This window comes from Drosophila sechellia, chromosome X (assembly GCF_004382195.2).
Source record: "Drosophila sechellia strain sech25 chromosome X, ASM438219v1, whole genome shotgun sequence".
NCBI classification, from domain to species: domain Eukaryota; kingdom Metazoa; phylum Arthropoda; class Insecta; order Diptera; family Drosophilidae; genus Drosophila; species Drosophila sechellia.
In genome coordinates, this window is record NC_045954.1 from 4,802,205 (window position 1) to 4,825,575 (window position 23,371).

Sequence of the window (23,371 nt, forward strand, 5' to 3'; positions counted from 1 at the left end):
ATTCAACCAAATTCTAAGTACCACAAGTACAGCTCTCGGTATCGGGTAAAAACGATCTCAGCCGGCAAATGGCCAAGGCGAAGAATCTTGATCATGAGCGTGATCATCATTATGATCACTACCTTGACTCTGAGGAGGGAAAGAGAGGGCGCGTCAGAGAGACAGAGAGAGCGCGAAACTGCATGAGAAACGTTATGTGAGCGAAATGAGGCAACGCACACAAAACACTCTCACTCTCTCTCACACAGGTGCGCTTGGTTCGCCGTTTCGCCGCTGTTTTCTCACCTGGGCAACGGCGAATATCTCGTTATTTTCTGACTCATACGAAAGGGAAGTTTCGCTCTTTCTCTCTCTCTCGATTTACGGTGTTTTCAATTCGCCGTCTAACTGAGTTTGTTGTAGCGGCGAGATCGATCGGTTGACTTTGGTTTGGCCTAACTGACTACCTCGAATACAGTAAGTTGCGAGCCGGCGTTGTGAATGCACGTGTTTTCGCTTAACTCACCTGGGCGAACCCCAAAGACCAAAGCCAACCATTAAACTCACATAAAACAATACAATTTATAAAAACGAAAACACTGTGTTGTGCATCAAGCAATATAGAAATATATTGAAATACATCCATACAAAACAAAAACGAATTTTTTTTGAGTAATATTTTTTACAAGTGCGCTGAATAACACAAATAAATCAAGAACAACAAGTGTTTGAAAACCCAAAAAAAAAATTGGGAAAACAAAAAATTTTCTTAACACATTTTTTTTGAAAACTTGAGAAAAATATCCCACAGTTTTTTCGACAAGTCACCGAAAACTTAGTAAAAAATTGATTTTTCAAAAAAAAGAACAAGACTCGACACTGCCGAAAAGGCAATATTTTTCAAGTACATTTTTTTCGAAGTGTTTTGACAAAACAAAGCAAAATTCTCGAACCAAAGAACAAAATCACGAAAGGACCCCCTAAAACAATCCCTCATTTATAATTGACTACTTTGACTTACAAAGCCGAAGAATTTTCAAAAGACATGAAGAGGGCAAAACAAAAGTTAACTTGAGCTCGGCTCATGACCAAATCAAAACTGAAATCAAACAATTTTTTTTTTCAACACAGTGGACGAGCGGCGAACAAACATACACACACAATTGGATTAGTGTTTTGTTTATTTCGGACCCACTGTAACTGTCCCTCGTCCACCCGAAAATAAGAAGAAATTCGTCGCCTCCTTGAATTCGTCGCGTGTCGCCGTCGCGTTTCGTAAAATCGCTTATCGTTCATCGCAAATCAATCGATAATCCATCATGCCGAAGATTTTCCTGATCAAAAATCGCCTGCATCAGCAGCAACAGCGCTTGCTTGAATCGCAGAACTTGCTGCAGCACAAGAATCAGGATGATGAGCGCTTGGTGCCGCCCCTCAGTCCAAGTGGGAGTGGCAGCGGCCCCTCGCCAACGCCCACATCCCAACCACCACCGGAACCGCAAGGTCAGGGGCAACAGGTGCTCGGACAGGTGCCCGATTCAGATCAACAGCCACTGAGCCTCACGCGCAAACGATTCCACCATCGTCGTCACTACTTCGGACAATCGCGCCACAGTCTCGATCATCTCAATCAAAATCAGAGCCCGAATCCAAATGCAAATCCCAATCAAATACAAAATCCTGCGGAATTGGAAGTCGAACGCGCCACTGGCCAAGTTCAAAATGGTAAGTTTAACTTTTCTAAAAACAGAGTCTAAAAATCTTTTCGCTGCTTAAATTTCCGTTTTGCGTTCTGTGACTTCTTTGGAATACTCCAAGCACAAAATATCAAAGAACAACGCAAAGAATTTTAATTTACTTCGATAAATAATTGCTACAAATCTGTCAGTCAGTTTTTTTGGCCGATGGCAAATCGGCTGGCAGTATACAATGCGCCATATCTATTGCCTGGAAATCTTTTCAAATTATAAGCTTCACTTTTGTTATTGCTTTTTTCGCCCACACCATGACGAACTCGTCCCCAGTGTATCTTTGTATCTATATCTGCCCTGTCTATCTTCCATTCTCCAAAACGTAGCTATGGGTTTACTTCGACATCAATCACTTTCATTGAATTTCGTAAGCGTATTATTTCGTTTTATTCTATTTTATTTTTTGCCAAAAAAGCCAACCAGAGTTCTCATGCCTCTGTTCTGATTCTCTGTTTTCTGTTCTGTTCGGTTATATAATCGCCCAGCATGCTTATTAAGTCATTTCGATTTAGGCGGTGGACTTAGGTTAAAGGTTTAAAATTTTCATAAATGATTAGGCGAGAAGAACTTTCTTCGATTTCGGGGCGGGTTTTATTAATTAAGTTCTTTTCGATTTTATTTGAAAGTGAATTTCGTTCAGCGTTCTTTAAGCGTTTTTTCGCTAAAGTCTTTTGTTTCTAAGCTTTTTTAACTGCCCTTTGTCTGGCCTTAATTATATCTATATTTTTATTCAACCATTATAGCTCGGCTTCACTTCAAGAGAAGCGTCTCTCACACGCAGCCTTATAATTTTGCCCCTTACGCAGGCATTATATTTCATGGTTATAGCTTATATATATTATTTTCACGCAGCGCGTAGTAGAGTGCTATATACAACATTTATTAAATTAAATAACATGTTGCGTTCTCGGTTCCTCCCGGTTTATCGCCGTCCAACTCCAAGTTCCCTTCATCATCTCTATCGCCCATCCACTTAAAAATGTATTATGAACGCTTCCGCTGTATAATTTTTATGAGTTCTGCGGATATTGTAATGGAAGTTATTTGAAGGGAAATCGTTTCGCAACCTTATATTCTCGAAGAAAACATTTGAAAATAGGATAGAGAAATTGTGAGCTCATCTGATTCGCAGAATGCGAATAGCATAACTTCATAGCTACCACTTTGAAGTTTTAAGTTCCAACTTTGTTCCATCTATGCCGGTTTTAATATTATTTTAAGAATTTTCAATAACTCTGCTCCTAAGTCTTGTACTCTAACCATGTGTTCTCATGCTGCTCTGATTTCAAAGAACCCTCTGGTCACACTGCCCTGTTCACTTTTTTTTGTTCAATTACCGCTTGCTGTTCGTGTTTTTCTTGGCTTTAGTGGGCTGTGCCCATGGCCAAGAACTTCACACACTTGAGCGCACACTCACACACTAGAGCGAAGCTAGAACGAACGAAAAAAAAGAATTATATAACTAGCAAAGTACAAGGTACTAAAAGCCAGATACAAGAAAAAATCTCCTCTCAACCACGCAAAAGTACAAGTTTCGCCAGAAGATGAAGAACCAAAGCCAAAGCAACAAGAAACGGAAAAAGAAAAGAGTGCGGCGCAGAAAAAGAACTTCTTTTTGTTTGGTTTTGCAGCCTAGACTTGCGCTAAAGTTCCAACTAAACACAATGACTAAGAAGATCATCATGACGATCATGAGAGCCAAGTTCAGTTGAGGAGGTGGAGCAGGAGAAGGTGGTTGGGCGGGTTGGGGACGAGGACGTTGGGTGGGGTGCATTGTAGGTACGTCGTCTGCCATTTGGCCTAAGCAAAGTCAAGGCAACTGGCCATAATAAAACTTGTAGAACCAGTCGAATTGAAGACTGGGGAGAAGAAACCCACCAGAAGAGGCAGGAAAGGCAAAAGAACAGAGCTTGTGAAATGCTAAAGGGCCTTGGAGGATGAACATTGCTACAGGAGAAAAAGCAAAATGCGAGCCAAGATGCCCGAGAAAAGCGAACCGAACCGAACCGAACCGAACTGAACTGAACTGAACTCCATGCATATATGGACAAGAATTCCTCCTAGTTTCTTCGCCCGCCACAGCTGGAAGTTATGATGAGCATAACTTCCTGTTACATTTTCCTCTATCTTCAGCCAGCGATCTTTATGCCGCGAATTTCTCTTGGGCCACACTAGTAAAAGTTAATAAATAACCGAAAGGAAATTCATTGATCGACCGATCGGCGATAAGGAAATTTCCAAAAATAAAGGAGAGCGATCAATGCAAATTCTGCAGCTGTTAGAACTGCAAGTTCAATTGCACACACAGCTTACACGCAGATGTTGCAATCCTCGAGCGGAAGTTAGCGAAAGGTTCCCTTAAAGACCTCGCGACCCTTCTCCAGAGACAAGTTCAGCGAACCCTCTCCAAACAACACTCACCATCTCAAACAAAACCAAAAAAATAAAAAAAACACAGACGACGACGAGTCAAAAGCAAAAGTCAAGTGGTAAATGAGGTAAATGGTAAGGTAAATGCAAAAAGAGAAAGACAAGGGGGCAGTAACAGAAAACAAAACCCATTACTTCATAGTGCCAGTGCTGAGATTTTCTTCGGAAATCAAATCAATTCTATTGTTTATTCAATTAAGCGCTTGATCCCCCAGACGATTCGCTCTCCGATCTTCAACTAATTGGAGTCTAGATGGGCATCTCCTTGATCTTGATTGAGCATATGTAAATGGAATATAGACTGATGAGACCTCTTTCTGCATTGATTAATCAAGCCTCATATTGGTAACCCTTTTCATTATCAAAAACAACCGTATAAGAATATCAAATATTCTGTTTAAGAAAAAAACAAATTTAGCTACAATTAAAATGATAACAACTAAATGATAATGGCAAAATATTAACAATTAACACACAAATTTATTTCAGTAAACATACTTTTCAAATTGCATACCTTGGAAGTTTTGGCAAGCTCAAGTTCGCTAACTTAGTAATTTTGAATCGAAAGACTCAGGCGGCAAACTTGATTTCTCCAATAGGCATTTAATGAGTTCTTTTCGCCTCGTCTTTTTTCTTCCTCTTCCCTTGGTATACGAACATATATTTTTTTGGCATTAGTTTTACCTGCCGAAGGACTGATAAAACAATGCACTATGTGTGTGTAGGTGTGTGCGTGTGGAACTGAACGAACTACCTGTGCCAAGGGTTTTTTTTAATCTCCCAACCAAAAACGATATTTGACAATCGGAAAGAGGGAGAAAAGCGAAAAAGGGCAACCAGAGAATCCTGCACACCTCGATAACATTCAAAGCCGAGATTTATTTGTGCAGTGAATCAACAAACAAGAATACCCAGCACAAAGGAAACGGCAGAGGAACACAGTATGAAAGAGAGAGCGAGAGAGACTGACAAAAAAACAGGTCTCAAGTGCTGCCAACCGAGAAGAAGAAGCAGCAGCAGCAGCAGAAGAAGAAGAGAGCAAAAAGAACGTAGAATATACATTTGAAAAAAAAGGAAGCGAGTTTTTTTTTTGTCCGCCTTAGCTGGGTGTTTTTCTTTTGCCTTTTTTTGGTATGCAGTCGAAGAAGAAGAAGACGAAAAAGAAGGAGCAATGTTGAAGAAGAACAAAAGAACGAAGAAAGAACGAAAGGCAGCAGCGGGAAGATACAAATATATTTATATATATATGTATATATTCGTGATCATGAGCAATGATCAGCGCAATGATGACGATAATGATGGTGCGTGTATTTTCTTTGTCTTTGTCCCCGTCTCCCTCTACACCATACACCCATCTCCCTTTGTTCTTCTGGGCATGAAAATGCACTATTTTCCCGTCGGCTGCAACTACTTCTAATTGAATTACCTTTTGATATGGATACGCAATGATAAGATCAATGGAAGCAGTCGACGAGAAGAAGGAAAAAATGGGGAAAAAACAAATAAACAATAGGAATATTTTGGAAAAAAGTTAAACAATTACAAAAATTCATTTCGAAATAAATGCACACACATATGTGAATGATATCCAAAAATGAATATTGCATGTGCCTCAAATATAAGCTAAAATATTTAAGCGAACTGAATTTGAATATTTTCAAATTTAAACAATTTATTTTTAATAGCAGCAATGCTTCAGTTCTCCATAAATAAATCGGCTCAACTGTTGGCAAGTGAAGCGCAGTCAAAACAAATAAATTGCACAATATATTCGCAATTCCCGCCGCAGCTTTTAGTGAATTTCTGATTTTTTTCCTCTGCAATCGCACAAGTGTCAATAACTTGTAAATCGAATTTCTGCTGCAAATTTCTTATAATTTTTGCCAAATTATTATTATCAACTTGTTTCGTTTGATATATTTTTGTGTATTTTTAATTTTCACATTATTGTTTCAAACACGTTTTTATAACATGTTAACAACAGCAAAAACAAAAGGTTAACTGTTTTTTTGTGAAATATTTGCGTTTTTGTTGGCAGAAGATCGGCTGAATAAAAACAAACACGTTTTGGCCTGGCCAAAAACCACAAAAGGCGCGAGAGGCAGCGAAACCGTTTTTATTTGCTCTATCCGAAAATAAACATGTGCAAAAAAATAATAAGCGATTGAGTGGGTGGGGGTGTAATTCGATAGGTGTAGACATTGATTCCAATGGCGAACCGTTTTCAAGTGTGCGAATTAATCGAAAATAGCTTCCAATTAAATCAAGCTTAAATAGTTAACGCTCTAAAGAGTGAATGCACTTGAAATGCTTTGAATGTGTCGATCGAACGAAAAAAAAAGGATTTACTCATTTATCGATTGTATGCAAATTAGTTTCCGCATTAAGGTAATACCTCAATGTAACTCGAGTTGGGAATTATTCAAAAAAAACCAACATGTGTAAAGATGTTTGAAAGGCGAATATGCCTTTTTAAACTAATGGTAGAAGAAATCAATCAGTAAATACAATTTTATTGTATGAATTTAATCGTATAGCCTGAAATAAATTTCCTTTTCCCCGAAAATCAAAAATACGATGACCACACTTTGCAGCCATTAAAATCGACACACAAATTTACAATTTATGCAAATCTCTCCGGGAAACGAAACGGAATAGCCGAGAAATTTCACAAATCCATAGGTCTTAAACATAATTGAATAATGGGGGCTATTTTGTGATACTTTCGGCTTGCGGCAGATGAGCTGCGCAAATTGCACAATTTTCGAATGAGACAAAGGTTTTGTGCTTATTCGTTTTTGGCTTCTGATGAAATTTCTTTTGAACGACAACAAAAAAAAAAAAAAAAACGAAACGGCGATGAAATTTCACATATCTGGCAAAAAAGAAGATCTATATATGTATGTACGTCCGCATTATATAGTATAGGTGCAGATATATGCGCAACTGACTCTGAGCTTGATCAGTTTGTCAATGGCTGCGTTTGTCAAGCCGAAAGCTGGGGAAAAAAACCAGTTCAGAGGTGCAGCAGCCTCAGCCTCAGCCTCCAATGCAATGTGCTTAACGCATATGGTGTATCGCGGATCAGGGGGCAGATATCGAAAGGGGGTCTCGACTATATAGTACGAGTTGTCAATGCTTTAGTTAGTCGTGCGAGGAAAAGAGAGACAATCGCAGCTAAATGCAGTTTCATGCAGTCATTCATTCATTCATTTAGTCAGTCACAAGTCAACCCTGACCTGAAAAGACTTATGTATCCGTATAATATATATGTATATCTTTGCTTGTGTGTGTGTGTGCGTATCATGCATGCCTGCATGTCTGCTTGTATGCAGATGTTTGTTTTGTATGCAACTTTTTGTCGAGATGCCATATGCGAATGCATCTTTATCGCACCCACACTTATCGCTCTCGAGTGGGTAGTAATACGAATTAAATTGTACCTGTTGTTTGTACATATGTATATATAACTATGACACATTGATGGTATATGTATATAGGAAGATGCCTTATCCATGGCTGATTTTTATTTCATATTACCACCGCTTTGATTTTCTAACTATATATATAATTGACCACTTTAGACTATGACTTTATTTGTAGCCTCATCAAAATTAAGCTTTTCAGTTATTCTCACTTTTTATGACCACAAAATGATATTTAAATCTAGTTGTCGTCACTTAACACACACACACAAATCGTGTGTTTGTTGACAAATGTCAAATATTTCAATATCAATATCAAGTTCGTTGCCTAAGTCTTTTGTTTGGTGGCGGACTGCAAGTGAAAATTTCCAACAAACACAAATCGAATAATACCAATAGTAATAATAATAATAATAATCGGACAGCAAACAACAACAAGAAACTACAAATAAAAGCCAAGTAATAAATGATATGCACACACACACACACAACAGTGGGGCACACATGAAATTGAGTAAAAAAAAAAAAAGAAAAAAAAAACGAAAGAAAAAAATCTACCGGTTTTCAAGGTTAGGCCGCTTTAACTGTATTAACACCGGGTCCGTAATCACAGCAGCAGTTACGTCATAATGAACAGAGCGGCATTTACAGCAACAACAAGCACTTTATACTCTTATTCGTTGCGGTTTTGGCTCATTTCATTTCTCAGACCCAAATAAAATTTATACGCATAATTTCATATTTGTAACAAAATCCAAAAAAGACGAAACAACAAAAAAATGAAATGAAAAATGGGGGAGAAGATGCAAAGAAGTGTTGTAAGTGGGTGTTTGCTTAACATAATCTCGCATTATTGTTTTCCTCCTTAACGTGTTTCGGTTTCGTTTTTTTTCGGTTTCGGTTTTGGTTTTTTTTTTTTTTTTGTTTCTGTATGCAAATGTGGGTCACCCAACTCCTGGAAAAAAGTTTTGTTATATGTTTACAGTTAAAACAAGCCAGAGCGCTTCTCTTGGCTTTTCACTCTCCGTTCGCATTTAGCAATCAATATTGAGAGCAAGAGTTAAGCAAGTTGTCGGTGCTCATCATCATTATTGATTTTTGTTGTTTCTGTTCAAGCTTTTGTTTAGTTGCCTTTGCTAAAAAAAAAAAAAATTTCAACGTGCTCGTTGCCGTTGACAGTTGATGATACCATGTTGTAATCGGGGGCCTATATAACGGAAGCCAAGGTCAACCAGATGTGGTTGAAAAAGTTTTTTCTTCTCAAAAGCAACAGCGGTGGAATTATACACACATGCATAGGTGTAGTATTGGGAAAATGCAAATATCAATAATTCGATGCAGTCAGAAAATGGAGAAAACCTTGTTAAATACAAGTAATGAGTTCGGGCATAAAGTATTCCCTAAAAACACAGCGCCTAAATAATCTAAATGCGTATGCAATGCAGGTGTAGTAAGAGCCCGAAACTAGTTTCTTAAAAGGTTCATCACTTGTCTCATTAACAAGTGCCTGGCAATTAATTAAAGCCACCTGTTTCGAAGGCTAAAGGAAACCGCTGAAAGAACTAGTTACTTAACTGATTCCCCAAGTATGCGACGATTTTACTAAACTTCCCCTGTATCGCATCTGATGAATTTCCGTTACGTTTTTCGCAGTCTTTTATTCAAACGCTGCAAATGAGTTTGTCAACCAAATGTTTGCTGTTTTTTATTGTTTTTTTTTTCTTTTTTTTTTTTTTTTGCAACAGTTGTTGCTGCTCCGTTGTGGAACTGACCAATACAAATATAAATATTGATGTAGACAAAACTCACACGAGCACTTGCCAATTGAGAAGCGTTTTTAGAATGAATACATTATATGCGTTGACCTAAATTTTGTGTCTCATTTGTCTGTGTGTCAGTTGCACAAAGAAGCATGCTAAATAGCAACTAAAAACCATACAATTGCAGTCGGGGCGAATTGAACAACTGTTTGACTGACTGACGTACTAAATGGACTGACTAACTGGGGAAAAAAAAACCGAAACAGCATCGAAGGCTGTCCATGTGCATGTGCTAATTGTTACAGCCAATATAGCCAGTCCCATATGACTTATGCTCCACTATTTATGCATATCGATAGGTAAGCAAATAGTTATCAGATCATGGAATGCAAAGGATCATAAAAAGTAATATATTGTAAATAGATTTATTAATGCTTTCTTGTAGCTAAAAGTTTTGCTTTTTTTCAATTTTTCAACCGCACCTGTCTAGTTTCTTCACCGCACTGTTCCTCTCGAAAAAAACACTAGTCTACACGAACATGTATCCATATATATATATATATGTAGATATAGAACCGAAAAGCGATTTTCCGTTCACAGTTCGTGCCTGGCTCATTAACATTTCACAGTGACAACAAAAACAACAGGGTGCAGCCTCATCTACTTTTTTATTTTTGTATTTTTTCTTTCTTGCCGCACTGCCTTACAAATCATTTAACGCAATTGCGTTAAAACTTTGCCCCATTCAAATGCACGAGCAACAAAAACAATGGAGCATAGCTAGTCGTGTGCAAACAAACATTTTGCTGTTTTACTTTACTTGCAGCTTCTTTTTTCAGCATTATTGTTAAGCAGTTTGTTGCACTTTTGTTTAGTGCGTCCCCGATTTATTTGCAAAGTTGGGTTGAATGTGGTCAAGTGGGGTTGAGATAGGGTTACTTTCGAAACCGACACCGAAATGCCATATAAATATCTCGACATATATGCTCGGCATTATAAAGTTAAGGGTGTGATGGGAGTGCGACAAGTGGTGTTTTGCCTTCTGGCCAGGATAATCAACCGTTGGCCATCTGCGTGTGCAGCCAATTTGGCACTTGTCAATGCCACATTTAGTTCAAGTCTAAGCGGCGACATAACAGCACAAATTGCAATGTAAACGAGTCAAATGAAAGAGAGCAAGGTTAGCATTGACATTAATACCAAAAACAGCCAACAACAAATTGAAAAGCACATAAAAGCTGCATTAGAACAGCGACAGCAACACAAACAGCAACAACAATCGCAAACTGGCAGCGAATAAATAAAAGCAACTGTAATTAGCAGCTGCACAAAACGAAGCACATGTTGGCACAACTTGTTTGTAACTGTGTATGCTGCACTGGAAAAAAATAAACGTTCTAGTTGAATATATTTTACAAATGATCGGTATTTGAAAATATCACACGACTTGCATACTATACTATAAATGACAATCAATCTGTGAAAATGCATCTACGCAAATAGCATTCTTTAGCATATTTTCGTTAGGTGTACAAATGCTTCAGATCACACACATCGAGCACTCGGACCATATCCATGTGGTTTGCAATTTAAGACGCTTCAAGTCGGAGGCCCTGAGTGGTTGGCAACGTTGATGATGACGAACAGCGATATCTCACACACAAAAACATTAAATGCTTAACCAACATTTAGTGTCGGCCATAATTCGTTGCAGTTTCGACCTTGAAAACGAAGCAGCAGCAGCAGCAGCAGAAACATTTGTATGTTTGGAATGGTGGGGAGATGTACCGAATTCAACCAATAATCCAATTCACAGGACTTTTTATGATGTTTCTTAAGAACAAAAGACTTAGGCAACAAACTTCAAAAATAAGTCAAGGTAATCCTTTTGGCAAAGCAAAAAATAAACAAGAACTCCTCACCCAAGCAAGCGCATAAACAAAAATGTAATTATGTTAAACGAAATTATTTTGTTAACGCGTCGGCAATTTATAATTCATATACTTAATACCTATGTGGAGCGGACGGACAACAGGGCATGTTTATAAATACACATATATATGTACACATTTAACAACAAGAAGCGGCAATCGCGATGGGCAGATTTTCGAGGATCGATAAAACTTAATTGCATGGCACTTAATGCATTTTAAGTTTTGCGGCCAGCGGATGAAATGAGTGGGTAACCCGAGACGGAAGAGCCTAATAAAGACCTTGGAGGCCCTTAGAAATCGAACTATCAACAGCAGCTGAAGCGGAAGAAATCGAAAGGCGAAGAACAACAAAATCGAGGCAAAGTAAACCCTAAAATGAACGAAATAAACCGAAAGCAGCCAAATTGGGCGTTAGAGACAAATTCATTTGGGGAGCGAGAAAAGGAGCCCATAAATTTATAGACTGTCCCGAGGGTCTGCGATCTTGATCTCGATACAGACAAAAAGTAAAGAGAGCAGCCGAAAAAAAAAAGAAAAAATTATATATCCGATCGGATCGTGTTGCAAATGGGTTGGCACAACACTTGGCTCCTTTTGGCATTAGAATTGCTAAATGCTCCAGGTATCGAAGGGAGAAATGACAGAAGGGTTCGCTGTTTAGGCTTTTACACTACACTACATAATTTGTAAGGGAAGCGCGCGGACATTAGGTCATTTGGTCAGCGAATGAAAGCAAAAAAAAAAAAGAAAAAAAAGCAAAGGGTAAAGGATCCCAGCGATAGGACGGACCTGAGCCGAAAAAAAGCACCTGTTAGAAGCTCGAACTTCCTCTTCCTTCAAACGGATGCATTCATCAATTTGGCAGGATCACAGGAAGCTCCTTCCTGCCGTTCCTCTTTATTTTTTCACCCTTTTCTTGACAAGGGTTCTGCATCTGCTATTCTATTCTTTTCCCTTAATATGCTTCCTTTTTTTGCTGGCCATTTGAAAAGGAGCAGAACTGAAAAAACACGCACTTGTCAGTTAACCAGGGAATTGATTAGCTGTCTGTCGGCTAATCGATGACACTTCAACTAACTCTCGCATTTATTTCCATCTCATTAAGGCAACCATTTTTTAGTCGCATTTGTCAACGTTCTCTGCTCAGTTTCATGCTCTATTAAATGCCGTTCGACATTTGCAATCGTTTCGGTATATTTTTTTTTTTTTAGTTTTGCGAAAGCAAAAGTTTCGATGGGTGGCTGCTGGGTTGGATCAATGGGTGTATTTAAAGTGTGTCACCAGCCGAAGATTGGCTAAAAGTTCATGGGTCAACGGAGGGCTGACATTGCTCCATTGCTTTGTACTTCGTAATACTCTTTTAGCCAAGCATTACTCAAAACATCATTCAACCCAGACCAGCACAAACGATTTGAGACAATATCATTGAGGCAAAAAGGCACTCTTTTCATTCACTACTGCAAGCGAAGACACAATTAATTGAGTTTTTATCGGAGATTTGACGGTTTTATTAACTCTTCTTTTTTGCGCTACAACCAATAGCAATTATCTGGCAAATCTGATCATAGCTAAATGTTTAAACAATAGCTAATCAAGAGAACAGCACCTGGTGCATGTTACTAATATTGGGGTCAATATATGTTTGTTTGTATGCTGCAACATGATGATTATGAAAAACATGATGATTTCAATAGTTTGGGTCTAGATCTATTCATTGTTTAGTCTGCTATATACGTAGCTATGTATGTATGTATATAGTCAGCTTTATATACATATAGTATGTATATGGGCAGAGCTGCTTGGAAAACGTTACCGCCTCTGTCAACGTGTTTGGCATTTGCAATTAGACACACAGAACCACACGACAAAAAAAAACAGACAAACTGAAAATATATAAAACAAGAAGAGCGATGGGCTCAAGGGGGGAGGCAGGTGGGAGTGGGTGTTTGTGTGTGCCGTCATCGAATTGTCGTGCATGCCAGGAATTCAATATGCGATAAGCTCAGAATGCGCTTGGAATTTGACGAACCGCGCCATCTCAATACAATAAACGTAACATTGTAAATATATATAAAATATTATAAAAAAATAAATGAAATATATACATTTTCTAAGTGAATATCTTCTGGCTTTCTGCGTAGTCTTTGAATCAACAAGTTGGAACGCCCACGGCATAAAGGGTTACAACTTTATAAGGAAAGTACAGGTTCTTTGCGATCAGGTGTCACCCGCATGAAAATTAAAATACTTCCTCAAATACCGAATATACGTGTATTTATTTATATGAAACACAACTAGGAACTAAATATATACATACATATGCACATTGATAAGACCCCACCCACTGAGGAGGCACTACATCATTTAAATCACCTGGAAATTCCCGCTGAATACTGAAAGCCTGGGTTCATCTACCCAATTAGCAGGCGCCAAACCCGTAAAAAAAAATCAAAAATCCATACGTACGTAAGAGGCGCGAAAAAATAAGAAAACAAAATATCTTACGAATTCTAGACGACAACTTCAACGGTTCGACTCGAAATGCTTTGCTTTGTCGGCATTGTCATGCACAATTGACACATACATGCATAGTATATAGTACACAGCAAGAATAACCTATGTAGTTCAATTTAAACATATTTTTTTGTTTAAGATTTCAAGTTCAATAGATGATTGTGTGTTCTATTCTATTTGTTTTAGCCCCAATTTGATTTTTTTTTTTTGTGGATTTCCTTTTTTCACAGTGCACACAAAGTTATTTCCCTTTTTTTTTTGAATTCGTACTTATTCTACATATTGCGTATTTGTTTTATACCCTTTTCTCCGTTTTATTTCTTTACTTTTGCACTTTTTGTTGCGTGTTTTTACGACGCATTTGGCGCTAGACGAAATCGGTGGAAGCCTCCGATTTCAGTGGGGCATAAATTTAAATTGAAAAGTTCAAGCACTCATCATCGCATCCGCGGGTGCGAAAGAGATGGCGCCAGTATGCAAATCGATTTACGGTAAAGGATAAGACAAACGTCCATTGAACTCACGATCGTTGGCGAGACCGAGATGGTCAGATCCGGGCTCGATTTAATCGGCAATTATTGCCCTCTCTTTTTCGCTAGAAAAATTCTAATTGTTTTAGTGATTTTTTATTTCCTTTTTTTTTATTTTCTCACTTTGTTTTAATTGCTGTTCGCTCGAGGTCAATGTTTGTGCTTTGTTATTTGCTTTTTTTATTGTACAATACAACTTCAATTGAAATTCATTTCCTCATCGCAGCAACACACAAAAAATAAAAATAAAAAACAAAACAAATGCGCCGCCTTATTCGCATTTCATTTTCAACTTGAAAAACTCAAGCTCAAACATGTTTTATGTGTGTGCTGGTGTAATTACAAACATTTTACAATTCGCCTTGACCTTAGCACAATAAAATAAATTACAACTATGGCCAATGCAAACGCACGCACACCATTAAACAACTAAAACTTGTTACATGTAGAAGCCGTGTAGATTGCCAGTGTGGGCGTGTAGAATGTGGCCCGGTGGGCGTGGCCCACCTGTTAACCCATTAAAGACAGAAATGGCATGCCGGCATTTGGCAGGGGTGGGGTAAAATGCGTTAAGTCGGCAAGGCAAACGATCAATTATTTTCGAATTTACAGTGGCATACAATTCGCATTTAACAATAATAATAATAAAATATTCAACATATTTTCAATTGTTTTAGAGTTATAGCCAGGCTAATATATTGAAAATGAAGTGTTCAAAGATTATATCTTATTTTAAGAAATATGTATGAACAAAATATTTTTTAAATTCGCATATGTACATACATATGTGCAAATATGTTTGTGCATATGTGCGCAATAGACAGTTAGAATTTATGCGACGTCGACTGCAACAGTTGGCCATGACCAACAGAGCGAGATAGCGAATGCGTGATCGGCATTTGTAATTGCACACACTCCTGTAATTGCACAAACAACACATGCATGCACATACATATGTACAAATGCAATTACACACTCGCAAAGGGCCAAGAAAAACACGCACACCCACGCCACCAAGCAAACACATACACACTCTACTCACTCACTTCGACAAAAAGCCTTGATCTTGATCGAAGTAACACAACTTACTGTGCAGTTTTTCTTGCTTGCAGTTGGTTTTCTTGCTTGCCTTTTTCGCTGCACTTGTTTTGATTTAAAGCCAAGACGGCTTTTTCAGCGGCTAACCTTGTCTTTGCCCGTTTTGTCTTTGCACTTGCACTTGCAATTATTGGCGAATCGCAATTGATTAAAAAAAGGCCACTCAAGTTAACGTTCAACAAATCCGTGCGCTCAGCAAATGAACGCCATCGAAAATGATGTTCGCAAGAACATCCGAGAGAGGGCGCTTTCAGCTTTGGTTTGAAAACAGGTGGAAAATAAAGACGTTAAAATTGAATTTAACAGATTTAATAGTAAATAGTTTCGACTTAATGGTTCATCACATTTCAAATGTATCTTTTAATAGGAATAGCCCTATTTTAGTTTTGTCAATTTTAAGTTAATGACTTTTATTCACCTTATAATCAGAAAGTAGATTTTAGTAGTAGATCTGTAGATTCTAGTGTATTCTTTTGAGACATAATTTCATCACTTGTTGATTCGTAGAGTCGGCAACCCTGCACCAACGACTAGACTACAGTTAGAATTGGAATTACACACTCCCACGAAATGGAAGAATGTAAGGAAGAAAGGGAGTGTGATCGAAAGTCCGTTCCTTTTTACAGTTAAATGGCAATCGTCAGAACGAACGGACAGACAAATTTCTGAGAATCGCAATTCCTTTGCTTCTCTCATTTTCGGTGATTTTCCGTTGCTTTTTTTTTGTGTGCACTCGAAAGTTCTATTAGGTTCCACAGGGTTTTTATACATATAATTAATTCGAAATTAAAGTAACTTTGTGCACCTGATGCTAATTTAATTTTCACCTCTTTTCTTGCAGAAAACTTTGCCGCCGAGTTGCTGCAGCGTTTGACACCAAACACTGCCACCACTGCACAAAATAATATTGTTAACAATTTGGTTAATAATAGCAGAGCCGCCACCTCCGTTTTAGCCACTAAAGACTGTACAATTGAAAATTCCCCAATTAGCATACCAAAAAATCAGCGAGCAGAGGACGAGGAGGAGCAAGAAGAGCAGGAGAAAGAGAAGCCCGCGGAGCGGGAGAGAGAGAAGTCCGATGAGAGGGCAGAACAGGTAGAAAAGGAGGAGCGGGTGGAGCGCGAAGAGGAGGAGGACGACGAGGTGGATGTGGGCGTAGAGGCGCCACGCCCACGTTTCTATAATACCGGCGTGGTCTTAACCCAGGCCCAACGCAAGGAGTATCCCCAAGAGCCCAAGGACTTGTCCCTAACCCTCGCCAAATCCTCGCCAGCTTCACAGCATATCCACAGTGACTCCGAATCCGATTCGGACTCTGATGGCGGCTGCAAGCTAATTGTGGACGAGAAGCCACCATTGCCGGTGATCAAACCATTGTCCCTGCGCTTGCGCAGCACACCGCCACCGGCGGATCAGCGACCAAGTCCGCCGCCTCCGCGAGATCCCGCGCCCGCCGTCCGCTGCTCGGTGATCCAACGGGCACCGCAATCCCAGTTGCCCACCAGCCGGGCTGGCTTTCTACTGCCCCCCTTGGATCAGCTAGGACCCGAGCAGCAGGAGCCCATCGATTATCACGTGCCGAAGCGAAGGAGCCCCTCTTACGACTCCGATGAGGAGCTGAACGCCAGGCGCCTGGAACGAGCGCGGCAGGTGCGCGAGGCAAGACGTCGCAGCACCATTTTGGCCGCCCGCGTTCTGCTCGCCCAGTCGCAAAGGCTAAATCCGCGCTTGGTGCGATCCTTGCCCGGCATTTTGGCTGCGGCAGCCGGACACGGACGGAATAGCAGCAGTTCCAGCGGTGCCGCCGGGCAGGGCTTTCAATCGTCCGGTTTTGGCAGCCAGAACAGCGGCAGCGGCTCGTCCAGTGGCAATCAGAACGCTGGTAGCGGTGCTGGTTCACCTGGATCCGGTGCCGGAGGCGGTGGTGGCATGGGCGGCGGTCGCGACGGCCGAGGGAACTACGGACCCAACTCACCGCCAACGGGAGCATTGCCTCCGTTTTATGAGAGCCTCAAGAGCGGCCAACAGAGCACGGCCAGCAACAATACGGGCCAAAGTCCCGGCGCCAATCACTCGCATTTCAACGCAAATCCAGCGAATTTCCTGCAAAACGCAGCAGCGGCTGCGTACATCATGTCGGCAGGTTCCGGTGGAGGAGGCTGCACCGGAAACGGAGGTGGTGGAGCATCGGGGCCAGGAGGTGGCCCATCGGCAAATAGTGGTGGTGGTGGTGGTGGCGGCGGCAATGGTTACATCAACTGTGGTGGTGTTGGTGGTCCAAACAATAGTCTCGACGGTAATAATCTATTGAACTTCGCCAGTGTTTCTAACTATAACGAATCCAATTCCAAATTCCATAATCATCATCATCATCAACACAACAACAACAACAATGGTGGTCAAACATCGATGATGGGTCATCCATTTTACGGCGGTAATCCCTCAGCCTACGGCATAATACTCAAGGATGAGCCGGACATAGAGTACGAAGAGGCCAAGATCGATATTGGCACCTTTGCGCAGAACATTATCCAGGCTACGATGGGCAGCTCCGGTCAGTTCAATGCCAGCGCCTATGAGGATGCTATAATGTCGGACCTGGCCAGTTCGGGCCAGTGTCCCAATGGAGCCGTCGATCCGCTGCAGTTCACGGCCACTCTGATGCTGAGTTCGCAGACCGATCATCTACTGGAGCAGCTGTCCGATGCCGTGGACTTGAGTTCATTTCTGCAGAGGAGCTGCGTGGACGACGAGGAGTCCACCAGTCCGCGGCAGGACTTCGAGCTGGTGTCCACGCCCTCGCTAACGCCGGATTCAGTGACGCCGGTGGAGCAGCACAGTGCCAATACACCCCAGCTGGATGTCCTGCACGAGAATCTGTTGTCGCATCTGACCAACAATGTAGTCCGGGGCAGCAGCAATCAGCAGCAGCAGCACCATCAGCATCACGGTGTGCAGCAGCAACAGCAGCAGCAGCATAATGTGCAGCAGCAGCACAATGTGCAACAGCAGCATGGCGTGCAGCACCAACATCTCCAGCAGCAACCACCGCCCTCGTATCAGCATGCCACGCGTGGCCTGATGATGCAACAGCAGCCGCAGCACGGCGGCTATCAGCAGCAAGCTGCCATCATGTCGCAACAGCAGCAGCAATTACTCAGCCAGCAGCAGCAGCAGTCGCACCACCAGCAGCAGCAGCAGCAACATGCCGCTGCCTACCAGCAGCACAACATCTATGCACAGCAGCAACAGCAGCAGCAGCAGCATCATCAACAGCAGCAGCAGCAACATCATCACTTCCACCACCAGCAACAACAGCAGCCACAGCCACAGTCGCATCATTCTCACCATCATGGCCATGGTCATGACAACAGCAACATGTCGCTTCCCTCGCCAACTGCGGCTGCGGCCGCTGCTGCTGCTGCTGCGGCAGCGGCAGCCGCTCATCTGCAGCGTCCGATGAGCAGCAGCAGCAGTTCTGGAGGCACCAATAGCAGCAACAGCAGCGGTGGCAGCAGTAACAGTCCGCTCCTGGATGCAAACGCTGCTGCGGCAGCTGCAGCTGCCTTGTTGGACACAAAGCCACTCATCCAAAGCGTAAGTAATCCAATTGGTCAGCCACTAAATACGCAATCACAGCAGCAAAAGCAGGGACAACAAATCACATTGATGAAGACCACCAGGTACACGGAATTCGTCGAGATGGTGTCCATGGACGTGACGGTCAAGCCAGAGCTCTTTAACGAGCTCAAGCCAGAAATGACCGAGATCACCGCCGAGGAGTTGACTTTGGAAGCTGAGACAACAGCAGCAGCGGCAGCAGCAGCAGCAGCTAAATCAGCAACAGAGGGAACTCAAGTTCTGGCAGCATCGCCAGCACCATTGTCGTCCGGCAGAAAGCTGCGTGGACGCGCCAAGGCTGTAGCCTATGGCTCCACAGTGATTACGCTGATATCCACGATGAAATCGTCGCCAGAAGTGCCGGCCACCAAGACGGTGCACCACACCACTTTGCGATCTCTGGCTACGGCGGCAGCGGCCACTGCAGCCGGTTTGCTGCCGCCATCGCCCACCGTTTCCGTTTTGAATGAGAGCAAAGTCTTGCAGCGGCGCGTAAGTGCGGAAGATGAGTCGGAAACTGGACAGCTGTGGGCCTCCAAGAGATTAGCTATCATTTGCGTTTCAATGGACTGCGGCTATCGAAGGCGTTTACCACGAAACATTAGGTTCCAGTCCATTGAGAAGTTTTGGTGTTAATTTGCTGGATTAAAGGCTTGGAGCTTGGAGTTTACCGACGATTCTTTCTAGGAACTAACCCGTCTATGTGTCTTCAATCCATATTTGTCTGTAGTTTGTGTTTGTCTGTGATTGTCTTAGATTTGTTAACTCCTTGAAAATGTTTAACCCATTGCCCGTAACCACAATTAATGAACGTTCGTTTTATGCATTTTTCAACAGTTGGGCTTGCCGCCGGATCTGCAGCTTGAGTTTGTGAACGGCGGCCATGGCATTAAGAACCCGCTGGCCGTGGAGAATGCCCATGGTGGCCATCACCGAATTCGCAACATCGATTGCATTGATGATCTCAGCAAGCATGGCCACCACTCGCAGCACCAGCAGCAGCAGGGCTCGCCGCAGCAGCAAAATATGCAGCAATCGGTGCAGCAGCAGCAACAGCAGTCGGTGCAACAGCAGCAATCCCTTCAGCAGCAGCAGCAGCAGCACCATCAGCACCACAGCAACAGCAGTGCAAGCAGCAATGCCAGCAGTCACGGATCCGCCGAAGCCCTTTGCATGGGCTCATCCGGCGGAGCCAACGAAGATTCGTCGTTGGGCAACAACAAGTTCGTCTGCCGCGTCTGCATGAAGACATTCTCGCTGCAGCGCCTGCTCAATCGGCACATGAAGTGCCACTCGGACATCAAGCGGTATCTGTGCACGTTCTGCGGCAAGGGATTCAACGACACCTTCGACCTCAAGCGCCACACGCGCACCCACACGGGCGTCCGGCCGTACAAGTGCAATCTGTGCGAGAAGAGCTTCACGCAGCGCTGTTCCCTCGAGTCGCATTGCCAGAAGGTGCATAGTGTTCAGCACCAGTATGCCTACAAGGAGCGCAGAGCCAAGGTGAGCATGCTTTTCCATTCCCAGGAGTACTCACAAATGGGATATGTGTGGTTCTATCTGTAATCCTCGTCCCCTGCCCTCTTTTTTTCACAGATGTACGTGTGCGAGGAGTGCGGCCACACCACCTGCGAGCCGGAGGTCCACTATCTGCACCTGAAGAACAACCATCCGTTCTCGCCGGCGCTGCTCAAGTTCTACGACAAGCGGCACTTTAAGTTCACCAACTCGCAGTTCGCCAACAATCTGCTCGGCCAGCTGCCCATGCCAGTCCACAACTAGTTGATGGATTTTAGTTATATAGAATAGGAACCATTCGAACCATTCGAATCATTCGAATCGCTCGAATCACTCGAATCACTCGATTCACTTAAGCAAACCCACATTGTGACTTTGAAGTTTTTTGAAAACTGCCCCACCTCCTTTTGCGGAGGATACGGAATTATTGGAGATTATGCTTATTATGTATATTTTTGCGTAGTCCTAAGAAATTAGTTACTAGCTGAATTAGGCCCCACTGTATCATGCTACCCCACTTCACTTTGCTGTGCAAATCTCTCTCACACTTGGGAAAACTCGAGTTCACCTTTTTATTGTTAATCTTGAATTTTCGTTTATTTCAAGTATGGATCTTTCGAAACAGCTCGTTTTTAGTCAAAAAGAAAGGTATCGTTAGACGTAAGAAATGTTTGAAATTGCTTTGAGCAACACTCACACAAATTATGAATGATCACGCGTATACATATATTAGAAGAAAATATATATTAAATATTTAGCTTTAAGATGTTAAGAGCTACCAACCGAACAAGCGGCAAACGTTGGCATTTATTTGTCTTCAACAAAACACAAATTAAAAAACAAAAGTTTCAAAAAAGAAAAAAGAAAAAAAAAACAGAACTCGTAGAGCAATGAGCGCGGTTCGCGGATAACATTATGTACACACCACCAACCATACGCATTAATATATTTATTACTTAATCACAAACCACATTGCATAGAGGCAAATCATTCGAATAAACTAGGCTAGGATTCTTAATATAAACTAAAGCTGTTCATAAATGAAGTCAAAGCCCAACAAAATCCAATCCAATGTTTTGGAAAATCGAATCGCGAGAATATGATCTACTGAATATATAGTTTGCAATAATCTTAGCTCATAGGCAATACCACCAATTGTACTGATCTTAAATGAACAAACAAAATACTAAACACAACATAAACATAAACATAACATAAACAACATTATGTATCTGATGGTATAATTTCTAAGCTTTAGCTCTAATGAACTTTGAAACCGGATTCGAATTTGAGTTTGAATTTGATTACGATTGCAGGGAAACGACGATTTCCAATTCGTAACATTAAACTGCATTATTATTTCTGTTTTAGCATAGCGCTTTTTTTTTCTTTTAATTTGTTGTAAGCAACAACGGGTTTTTTGTGCAATCGCTTGGTGTTGGTTAAATGGAAAATAAGGATGAAATGACACGACAAATTTAAGATTTAAGCATCGTACTTTAAGGTTTATGCGGGGGCTGTCCACTGTGGCGCCACGCCCACCGCCCGCTGTGCAGCCCCCGAGGAAAATGGGAGGAGACGTCGAGAATGAGCGAGGGAGCAAATCGAAGCTTGGCAATGAACGAGTCCTTGTTTCCATATCCTCCCTCAACTAACTTAGTTCTTAACTAGAAAACTTTCACTCACACATAACTACACACACACACACATATATAAATATCAGTTCTGCACACACGCGAACACACACACACACACCTAAATATGTACTTAAATTAAGTTAGTTAGATTAGGCAATATCTTGAACTTGAAAAAGAAAAAAGGCAGCGTAAAATTTGATCAATGAAAATCTTGAGACTTCCATGAAAAATTCCAATTTTTTTTTTCATTATCATATTTATCGAATTTTGTGCAGAAATGAGCGAGGAATTACAAATTATTACAAATATATTAAATATATAACGAAATTTGAACGGAAGGCAAAAAAGTTTAGTTTTTAAAATGATACAGTTTTTTTTTTAATCTATCCATTACGTATACTATATATAAAGATTATGAGAAGCGAATTAATTAATAAATAATACATATGACAAAAATCAAACACAAACTTTGAGTTCAATTATTGAAATGGTATGGTAAGTAATAAAAAAAATGATTTAAGTTTTTACATCCTAACAGGAAATGGAAAACAGTTGATATTTTTTTCAAATATTTTGTATTTTATTTATTTCGCTAGTTTCTTTATGTTTTGTCCTTAATTTTTTATGTTCAGTGTCCTTTTTTTTCAGAGGTTTGCATTTTGTTTTTTACAATTTTTTTGCTCGGCTTTTTGTCCATTTTTTCAAGTTGCCCTTGTCGATTTTATTGTTAAATTTTTTGTTGTTTTTTGTTTGTTTTAATTTTTATATTTTTTTACATTAATTACTGAAATACACACACAGACACGGAATTACAATAAAATCTAGATTGTTTTTGGTTTCTCTTAAGTTTTATGCATTTCTTTTTCGGTTTTTTTTTTAATTATTCTCTGTTATTATCATGAATTTGAATATATGTGTGTTGTTTTTGTTTGTTCATTATTTAATTTTCTTGGAGTAGTTTTTTAAATGGCTTTGCTTCGTCTACTTCGATTTGGTTTAGTTAAACTAAATTCTTTAAAATTTCCACTATTAATTCAAGAAAACGGAAAACAGGGAACTAACTGCTTTTGAATTGTGATTTATGTTATGTTCTCGTATAATGTATTGTTTTTTAATATGTTGAGCAAATTGCGCCAATTTGTAATTTTGAATTTCCTCCTTTCTGCTC

The 23,371-nt window shown here is 40.9% G+C and overlaps 1 protein-coding gene and 1 long non-coding RNA gene across 9 annotated transcripts in view; one reads left to right on the forward strand and one right to left on the reverse strand.

Moving 5' to 3' along the window:
* The window catches only part of LOC116802208, a 98,133-nt gene extending 81,849 nt beyond the window's left edge, over window positions 1-16,284 (reverse strand). The window contains exon 1 of one of the 5 annotated variants that reach the window (XR_004362573.1): window positions 16,249-16,284. This is a non-coding gene — a long non-coding RNA (uncharacterized LOC116802208). Of the gene's footprint in view, window positions 1-15,365; window positions 15,648-16,248 lie in introns of those variants that run through there. The other 4 variants (XR_004362570.1, XR_004362572.1, XR_004362574.1 and 1 more) reach the window with 4 other exon arrangements.
* Window positions 460-22,664, forward strand: LOC6612445 (transcriptional regulator ovo). 4 transcript variants are annotated; one of them, XM_002036917.2, is made up of 5 exons: window positions 461-1,704; window positions 16,263-17,720; window positions 17,871-19,537; window positions 19,883-20,551; window positions 20,645-22,664. In XM_002036917.2, the coding sequence occupies exons 1-5, from the start codon at window positions 1,299-1,301 to the stop codon at window positions 20,828-20,830; spliced, it is 4,386 nt and encodes a 1,461-aa protein (XP_002036953.2). In that variant the 5' UTR covers window positions 461-1,298; the 3' UTR covers window positions 20,831-22,664. The 4 variants fall into 4 exon arrangements, with proteins under 4 accessions (XP_032581806.1, XP_002036953.2, XP_032581807.1 ...); XM_032725915.1 differs by having other exon boundaries at window positions 460-1,704; window positions 16,263-19,537; XM_032725916.1 differs by having other exon boundaries at window positions 16,263-19,021.
* Window positions 22,665-23,371: the final 707 nt, after the last annotated feature.

Bases quoted from the DNA above. Each gene is read 5' to 3' on its own strand.
- LOC6612445 (XM_032725915.1), top strand. From the start codon at position 1,299: ATGCCGAAGATTTTCCTGATCAAAAATCGCCTGCATCAGCAGCAACAG. The intron at 1,705-16,262 runs GTAAGTTTAACT...CTTTTCTTGCAG, and splicing joins CACTGGCCAAGTTCAAAATG to AAAACTTTGCCGCCGAGTTG. The intron at 19,538-19,882 runs GTAAGTGCGGAA...ATTTTTCAACAG, and splicing joins GCAAAGTCTTGCAGCGGCGC to TTGGGCTTGCCGCCGGATCT.